At 47.5% G+C, this 9,238-nt stretch overlaps 1 protein-coding gene across 1 annotated transcript; it reads right to left on the reverse strand.

Moving 5' to 3' along the window:
* Positions 1 to 545: 545 nt before the first annotated feature.
* LOC123402468 lies at positions 546 to 3,399 on the reverse strand. The gene is made up of 7 exons (XM_045096392.1): positions 3,116 to 3,399; positions 2,744 to 2,960; positions 2,429 to 2,624; positions 2,109 to 2,325; positions 1,373 to 1,909; positions 1,129 to 1,241; positions 546 to 999 (listed from the first exon to the last, which is right to left on the reverse strand). Exons 1-7 carry the CDS (start codon positions 3,164 to 3,166, stop codon positions 867 to 869), a joined length of 1,464 nt encoding a protein of 487 aa, XP_044952327.1. The 5' UTR covers positions 3,167 to 3,399; the 3' UTR covers positions 546 to 866.
* Positions 3,400 to 9,238: the final 5,839 nt, after the last annotated feature.

Consider the following 9,238-nt stretch of genomic DNA (forward strand, 5'->3'; position numbering starts at 1 on the left):
ACCGGCGGTTTGGCTGGCTGGCTGGCTGGCATCGCTTCTCTGCTTTGCTCTGCTCCAGGGCTGAGAAGCATGCGTTTACTGCAGTGTGTGCATTTTTTTTCTTTGGGGGGTTCAGGATGCATATTGCAGAAAGACAGGGTAATCCTATGTCAGGTTCCTTCGTACTATCAATGGCAACCGAACGAACCTGCCGATGGGTCGCCCAATTAATCTGGCCCGCCTATCACCTTTGAGGCAAAAAAAATACTTGCTGGTGAGATGCATCGAACTCACAACAGAATGTCCAACATATAACAACGTAACAAGCCGAGCTAGCTTCGCTTGCTTGTAGACACATTCAGTCTAATATTAAATAGTCGCACATCGCTCTCTTACATCCAGCCTATCCAATTTATACTTTTTTTTTAGGTTAGTTAGCAGGGATCGTCATAGAAAATGAGGATGAAACGAGAAGCTAATAAAAAGGAAATAAGGAAGGGTGACAGAGAAGCTTGATTGAAGCTTAAAGAGGATGACCCATCCCCTAAAAAAACAGGGGAAAGAGATTAGTTAAAAAAATGCTAGTAAACGTGTAAGTCTTTATACATTTAACATTTTTATCAAATTCGAGCAGCACCATATGCGTTACCCGGTAGGCGGAAGAACAAGCACTGATCTAGAATAGCACGAAAAGGATACATGGAACTAGGTCGATCAGAAGAACAACGACACATGGTCGCTGAGACTGTCAAAGGCTACACTGCATCATACGTACCACATTTACACGCTCGTACATTCATACAACATGCTCTGCAGTAGGATCAGAATGGGGTGCCATGCATGGCACCACTACGCCAGGAGATCGCCGAAGCGAACGATGATGATTTTCAGGCGGCGTGGTACGCCCGGCGATCAGCCGTCCTCCGATCCAGCGGCTTCTGCAGAAGAAGCTGCGCCACGGAGCGATCCATAGGGTTCGTCTTAGTCTCCGCCCATACGCTTAGTGTGTTGATGTTGAGCCTGCCAGCAATGCCAGAAACATCAGAACCTGGATCGAGTGACATGTTTCCAGTCGAAGAAACAGAGGAGGATGGTATCATCAGAAGAAAAGTTTCAGAAGTTGACATGCATGTCATGTCATGCACTTGCCTGTTTGCAGCCGAGGAGCCCACATCCTGTTCTACCACCTGATGTTTATGCTCCACGCTGCTGGCCAGCCGGTACAGGGCGTCTCTGATGCACGTCTTGGTACCCACATCCAACTGCAAAACCACATCACAAAGATGCACACAGTAAGTACATGTATGTGCAGTCCGTAATTATTTGTCACATGAAACAAGGCTATATGCAAGATGGTGCTGTATATGCAAGCTGAGTGAGTCGTCCCAGTGACCTGATTCATGCCTTCCTGAAGCTTCTGGAACCCGAGATGCTTCACCGGCGCCGGCGCGGCTTCCGGAATCGACGACGGGGCCCTTCCCGAACTCCTGCTCCCCTTGGGAGGCTTGGAGCCAAACTGCAAGCCTGCACCTTTCAGCGCACCGCCGCCGGCGAAGCCTTCAGGGAGCGTCGAGGCGGCGCCACTCATCGGCACTTGAGGCTGCTGGTACGTGGTAAACGGAGGAAAGTACATGTCCAGCGGGTTCCCGGACATTTCCTCGAGGATCATGTCCGGAGTCGCACGCGGCTGATTATCCTTCGTCGAAACGTAAGAATAAGCCGAGGCGAAATCGTCTGGCCCGGAGCGAGCGGCGGAGGACGACATGATCTCGTTGTCGCCCATGATGCTGGATGATGCTGAGATGACCATGTCGTGGAAGAAGAAGGGGCTGAGGAGGTCGGCGTCTGACAGCCGCGGGAAATGCTCCATCTCGACGGAGGAAGAAGAAGAGTTCAGTGGCGTCTCCTTTCCTTTCTTCCTGGACGGATGCTGCAGAAGGTGGAGAGGAAAACTTAGCATGATCCCTAGATGGAACGGAACCAAGACAACCAAGATTCATCATATGGAAATGTGACTCTCGAGATCGATGACGAGGAGATGGATACCCTCGGTTGTAAATCCTCTGCATCATTGAACCTTCAAAATTTTGGGGGAAAGCAATCAGGAAAGGTGAGGGTTTTTGAAGTACCTGATCGGTGGTGTCAGTGTCAGACGAGGATCTGAACGCAACACTTGACGAATGGAGGTTGAAGCTCACATCCGGTGAGCAAACTGAAGCGCAAATTGAATGACGGTGGTTGTCAAATTTGCTGCGCGGCACGAGCTGAACATCCGGTGAGCAAATTGAAGCGCACATCGAGTCATCAAAATAATCGCTCCCCATCTCAAACGCCGAATCGAGTTTTCTTCAGAGGAGGAAAGAAAAACGACTTCAGAAGTCTAGAAAAGGACTCCAGAGGGAAAGCGCAGATAGTAGCAAGTGGCAGGAAAGGGTAAGATTATTATTACCTCGGGTCTGTCTGAAGATCCTCCAAGTCGTCCAGCTCAGGCCAGTCGAAGAGAAGCAGATCGTTCTCTTTGTTCTTGGGCCGATCATCCTGTGCTCGAACAGGATCGTCACTCCCTTGTGGTGAGCAGATGGTAACGCCTGAGCCGTTGCGGATTCCGGCGTATCCGTCGGCGGAGAAGAGTCTCGCTTCAGCACCTGCAAGCATTTCAAGTGCGATCATCATAAAACTTTACCTTGGCGTACTAGCTAGTCGATCATCGTAAAACACCGGCTTGTTGTGATCTATATAAAAGGGTCGAAGGGATGGACAATACCGTCGTTCTTCCACGTTGTCTGTGGAAAGAAAGGCCACATTTGACGCGGTGATTCGTTGGTGCCACCTCCAGGATGGCGGACGGGTCTTGGATTTGCCGAGAACGCAGACGGATGTCGATGGCCCGGATAGGTGACCTTGGGCTCGTCGCGGCCATGAAGCATCGTGCAGGCGTGGTCGTTGCTAAGCGCAAAATGCCTCAGGGCCAAGTCAGTGGCCTGAAAAAAAGAAGCGATCGGCCTAGCTTAATTAGACGGAGTCCATGGACAAGAAGCGAGTGCAATCAAAAACCCTGGAGCAGCAAGCATGTCACAGAACACCAGGCAAATTAAGCTGGAGACAGGCGGATTAAACGGAGAAGATACGGAGGTACCTCGTCGCGAGGCTGGAAGCCCCGCCTCGCCCCCGCCGTCGCATGCATCATCGTTCCGAACGGAACCGACGGAGCAGGCGCAGACGGCAGAGCAGAGCGGACGGGCGGGTCGGGTCGCCTCGCCGGCCGGCGCGCAGCAACGGAGAGGGCGAGCCGAGCAGATCAAGGGCGCGCGTATGGCGGAAGCGATCAAAGCGAGGAAGCAGAATGCTGCTGACGGCTATTAGGTAAGCTTATTAAGTAGGAGTATATCGTGCCGCTAGCTCGGCCGAGTTCTTGCCAGGACGCAAGTGGGCTGGAGCTACCACGTACGTACTGGTACGTAGTACTAGGCTTGTTAGCCGTCCCGCGAAAGGAGTTAGGCGTGCGTCAGGGAATCACCCGCTTTCTTTCCGGTGAGTCGACGCCGCGGCCACGCACGCCTCGATGGATCGGCCTAACCGATGCCGGAAACGGAAGGGGCCGGCGCCTCTTTTCCGGCAACGGCGACAGCGACCCGGCCGCGCGCTCCGGGCTAGGGCTCTACGTACGTACGTGCCGTTAAACTACGCATGCACGCGCTCGACCGGTGGACCGGAGCGATGCTTCCTTGCATGCCTTGCGCAGCAGCGGCACGGCAGCATCACGCGGCCAGCTGCCCGCCTTTCACCAGAAGGGCAGCCGGTGGCGCGGTGACCGGGTCGGGTGCCGTGGGTCGACGAGGTGATGCGTGTGGACGGAGCGCGTGGGTGCGTGCGTGTCGAGCGGGTGCTGCGGGACGCCCTCCCTGGTCACTCGTCGTCCAGGATGCTAAGTTCGGCCGGGCCTTTTTGCGTCGCCATGATTGACAACTCAACTCGATAGGGAGGGTGATCGGGGTTAGCGACGTCGGCGTCGGTCGGTCTGTTGTGTGTACGTGTGCTGGCTTGTGTTGTGCAATCTGCATGACAGTGGCGTGGTGGAGGTGACATGCCTGGTGTGAAGGGATGGCACCGCATGGGATTGGGTACGGATGCTGAGGTTACACATCATCGCATACAATTTTTTTTCCATAACCCTACCCAGTAGTGCAGAAGAGCTCCCGCGGTGGTGAAAATTATCCATATTTACATGACATCAATATAAAGTACTCATGATCATAAACAATAATATATAATCATAATGTACAACAACGGATTATACCTTTTCAAAAAACAAGAACGGATTATAACAACCACGCATACTTGATTGTAGACAACAACATATTTAACAAACATCACTTTCTCGTAAATAAACAACATCATATAGTCATATATTTTAAGTTTATAATTCTTCGACAACGTATATAGTAGAGAGATAATTTTGAGTTCATATCGATTTTGCTAAACCACATATAGATGTGTTATAAATATTGCGCGTTTAAATACCATGTCATTGATTTTTACGGAAGATTCATGCAAGCATTTTCGTTTGTCTTCTTCTCATTTTCATTCTAGTTTAATTGAGTCATTTAGATGCTCAATAGTTACAGCTCATCTAGATGTGTAGGTCCATTTGTGAGTTACATGAATATGGGTTATATGATCTTATATTTTATATCCACTCTACCTGATAAATTTCAAATGTCCATATTTATATGCACATGGGTAAATTCGTATCCCATATTCTTATCTGCTTTTACCTGCAGCGTATGTGGATAATGGGTATGAACAAAAATGTATTCGTTCACGCCTTTGATGGTTATTATGGATGCCCATTTGCCTGTAGGTGTGAATATGCTGCGACGTACCAGCTGACAGCTATGGAGGTCCTTTTCGCGGTGACGGGTCGGACGGACGAGACGCGTGCATGCGTCGGTTCGGTTATTTCGAAACAGCGACCTCCCTGCTTCCTGTTCTGCTTGTGCTGTAGAGTTGCTGCAAAATAGCCGTGACCGCGAGGACTCGGCCGGCCCTGCTGTGCGCTGATAACACCAATCGCATCGATCCATATGTATCTTGGCAGTGACGTGCAAGCGATGACGTACGCGCTTGTTTCAAATCATCTGCAAAGAATATGTGCGGCCGTTTGAAGCGTGGCGGAAATGCTCGGACCATGGCCTGCAGCGTACGTAGGTGTTAAAAAATATGACGCGGGGCAGTCATCTGCACTGCTACTGTGTACCGGTGCTGCGTGCACGTCTCAGACAGGATCATGCGATTCAGGGCGTGTTTGGTGGCTTTTCGGTACTCAACGAAGCCTGCTTAACGAAATCTGGCTGAGGTAAAGCAGTGTTAGAATAACCCAAAGCGCTCCTGAATCGCACAAGCCACCACATCGAAATTTGTTAACGACGTTCGTTGATATGCCTACATCCCGGGGTTTGACTACGGTCGCTTCTTTTCATGACACCGCTACAATACCGCATCCCGGTCGTTCGGACGTCGGCACAGACCATCGACTTCTCGCGTGTCTGTGCTACTATGTTAGCATAGGTTACATCATGTGTCTACACTTTCATTATACAAGAGGCGTAGGGATACAGATGTCCTAATAGGACACGACTTCTATTCAGTTTATACATAGTTTAAAATCAAGCTCAACTGTAACCTATCTTATATAATATTTGACACAATTCTAAGGAACTTCACCTTGACGAATATTCTCCGTCAATTTGAATTCGTCTATGCGTCGAACCTTCATGCACATTGGACTTGAGATACACCATGAGCATGTGACTCCACATGCAAGTGCAGTCCCTTCTTGTATTCTCCATAGTCAACACTCGAGCAAAATTAAGTTTCCCGTTACTCTACTTTGTGCTCTCAACTTCCGAAATATCTCTTCAATGCCATCATACACTGGTCATTGATCTGCGTAAAAGTGAACAATTCACGTATTGAACGTCACATATAAGAGTTATCTGTAACTCAACATCACCGTCTGTTCTTGACCGTCTGTCTGAAATTTGAAGTAATTTCACCATTGCCTTGTGTCACCCTCAGTCAAATTCATAATTTTCTCATCCTTTTCTCGGATAGTCTCTAACATGCCCCATGGCTATAGCACCCCACCTTCTTCTGTACTCATCATCCACACTTTGCCATGTGCACTGAACACCATAAAATATACGGCCATCTATCCTCTTAGCTTTTGACATTAAGACTTTCCGTCGTTTTCGCAGATTCTCCATGATCAAATCATGTCCATCAACTAGCACCGATAGACTCAATCACCAACTTGAATCTGATACTCGTCAACACTGCTTCAGCACCCCTGCCCACTTTGTTTGACCTCGTGTCTCACCATTAGTGTCTTGGTCTCTCATTGTGCATGTGCTTACCGCACGTCTCGCCGCTATCATCGCATCGAGCCTCTGATGTCCTGGTCGATTCTCTAGGGTCGTGAACCCATGCCACACAACCCCCACAACAGAGAACCACCGATCAACACCGACCAATGCCGAGTATCACGTCTCCATCAGACCACTGGTCTCAGTCCGATTCATGCGTCTCTCGCTTTTGCCGCAGAAATAGGCTTCGATTCTCCGATATCTTACACCTTAGGGCCTGTTTGGGACTGCTTCACTCCATCAAAATCAGCTCCGCTTCATCAAATCCACTTTAGAGCAGTTTCATATAGAAGTTGCAACCATTTCAAGAGAATGTTTGGCTCTCATTTAGCTCCAGCTTCACGGATGGAAAATTTGGTGAAAAGGATCTATTTGATTGGATGAGAGATAAGAAACGAAGGGGTATCCACTTACTGGTGGCAGTGGTGGGTAATTTTCTTTCAACTCCAGCTTCTATAATTTTATGGAGCACCTCTTAGGGAGCTTCACAAAAACCAAGAAGTTGGACCCGAGATTCTAGTTTTTTTGCGGAGCGGTATATCGTGGAGCTACCCCGTTTGGCTTACGTTTTCTAGAGCGGAGCTGAATTTTCTGGAGCAGAGCAGTCCCAAACAGGCCCTTAGCCCCTCCATCAGCACAGAGTGAAGTCACCCATCCAGACTCCAACTCCACCTTCAACATGACTTCATGTAGTTGGTCGTGCTACCCTGCGTCCTGTCGACTTCAAGCTCTCATGTGTACACTGCCTTGAATCAACCCTACGTCACAGTCCTGTCAAAGCCGCACAAGTCCTCAGACCTGCGCCACGTGATTCCACGCCCCAGAAGTCGGCCACCATCAACATCACGCTCCTATGTCGCCTTCGCTAAAATCACCGTCGTTTTCTGTTTTGACCGACATCCCCGTCGATCCGTCAGACTATCCAGTCCGATCCAGCCAAAATTACTCGACTGCAACCATGCTCCATCCTGCGTCTTGTCCGCACACACATTTATGTGCATTGCTTGACACCTGTGTATGCATGATTCTCTTCAGACTTCTCCAATCCTTATACACATGTCGCCGTCCCGTCGTACGCGCTCCAAGCCTCTCAGCAAACTTTACCTAAAGAAAAAACACCATACGTGCAAAATTGACCCGATAGTTCCTCCTATGCACTATCGTCCTTCCATGCTAGTAGCTCCCACACGTACATGCAAGGAAATCCTTTTTTTTTTCTGTAACATATCTCACGCCTTGTGTCTTCCAGCATCACAATCATCCGTGCTAGGCCCCAGGCAGACGTGATCCTGTGCACACGACCACACAACCTTCCGAGTCCGCATCGCGTACTCCTTGGTTTCCGCACACACGTTTGCCTCGGTCGCCGCTGGATTGGAGTACTGCTGCACGACCCCGACGCTGCTTCCGATTTGCTCGTAACACAAGCCACATGTTGCAGAACTCCATGGTCTCCTGTTCCTCCTTTAGATCAACACCACGGCCTCTTCAAACTTAATCGGAAAGCAACATCGACTTATATATGAGCCCTTTCACCCCAAAACACTAGCCTGTTAGAAAAAGATACCCTTTATTAGTTTTGGAGAGAAAGATTTGTGCATTGATAATTTTCATTGATCGTGCAACTGAAACATATCTTTACTATTAAAGGGTTACTATTAAAGGGGGACTAGTTTAATGCCCGTGCGTTGCCACGGTATAACAAAATATAGCTAGAAAACAATTGCTTCCATTAAGAAATGTTTGTCGAACATGATGTCATGATTCTCTCAAATGCGCCTACTACTCAGCAATAGTTGTCTCCATAATCATCTACTCCTTTAAAGAAAACATTCCTCCTCATCCCTCCGTCGATTTATCTTCATTTTCACCACCGTCTGATCCTTTTTCTTAAATGTGTATTTCTACAGATTTTTTTATTGATTTAAAACATTCTTGTAGTTTTCTGTTTTGGCATTTGTCTGTTGAACATTCTTTAAGTATTTTTTTAATAGTCTTCCCTCCATCCCTACCCTAGCATTGTTAGTTACCTTTTAACAAAGAGTGATAGTGCACTAAAAAATCATATTATAAATAATGAAAAGATGCATGTAGCGCAACTGTTACAAGGCAACTCTTATGTGATCGAGGAAACATAAATAAATATAAAAATAAATATGGTGTATGGTTAAGATAATCAAACTAAAACAAATACATAGTTAACAAAAATCCTCCCCTGCAACACGTCCAATGTGTGTTCCATAAACATTCAGAGAGCACATAATAATCACATAATGCATCTTTATCAAAATTAGGAAATATCCATAGAAAATTACAGCCAAAACCCTCAAACACTGTTAGAAGCTTACACATAAAAACAAGTGAATGACTAAAAAAAATGAACTGAATCAAATTTTGTTAAATGGTGCATAATGCACCTTCACCACACTTATCTATATATTGTGCTAGTTAAAAAAAGTGGTGCAAGTTTTTTCTTCACGTGAGAGAAAAGGCATATTACGAAAAAGGCTGACTCCTGCATAAAACACATAGCCATTAAAGGGACAGGATTATAGCCATTAAATGGGACAGGATTTTTCAAGGAGGGTGACTCTGAGAATGTCCACCTAGGAACTACCACAGAGGCTACCTTTGAGCTGTAGAACATGGATTTAAAAATCAACTGATGGATTCACGTGGGTGTCCAACAAGCCAGCACAGCACCAGAAAGATTTTCTATTTCTAAATTCATATAAATTCTAAAGCCTCGCAGGAGGGTCTATTTCAGAGTTCGTGTGCCACTTGACAGTTCATTTGCAAGTTTTTGCGAGAACTTGACTTCATGGCTCCACGTA

The sequence above is a fragment of the Hordeum vulgare genome, chromosome 6H (assembly GCF_904849725.1).
Source record: "Hordeum vulgare subsp. vulgare chromosome 6H, MorexV3_pseudomolecules_assembly, whole genome shotgun sequence".
Classification (NCBI taxonomy): domain Eukaryota; kingdom Viridiplantae; phylum Streptophyta; class Magnoliopsida; order Poales; family Poaceae; genus Hordeum; species Hordeum vulgare.

Bases quoted from the DNA above. Each gene is read 5' to 3' on its own strand.
- LOC123402468 (XM_045096392.1), bottom strand. From the start codon at position 3,166: ATGATGCATGCGACGGCGGGGGCGAGGCGGGGCTTCCAGCCTCGCGAC. The intron at 2,961-3,115 runs GTACCTCCGTAT...TCTTTTTTTCAG, and splicing joins GCTTCCAGCCTCGCGACGAG to GCCACTGACTTGGCCCTGAG. The intron at 1,910-2,108 runs GTACTTCAAAAA...CACCTTCTGCAG, and splicing joins ACACTGACACCACCGATCAG to CATCCGTCCAGGAAGAAAGG.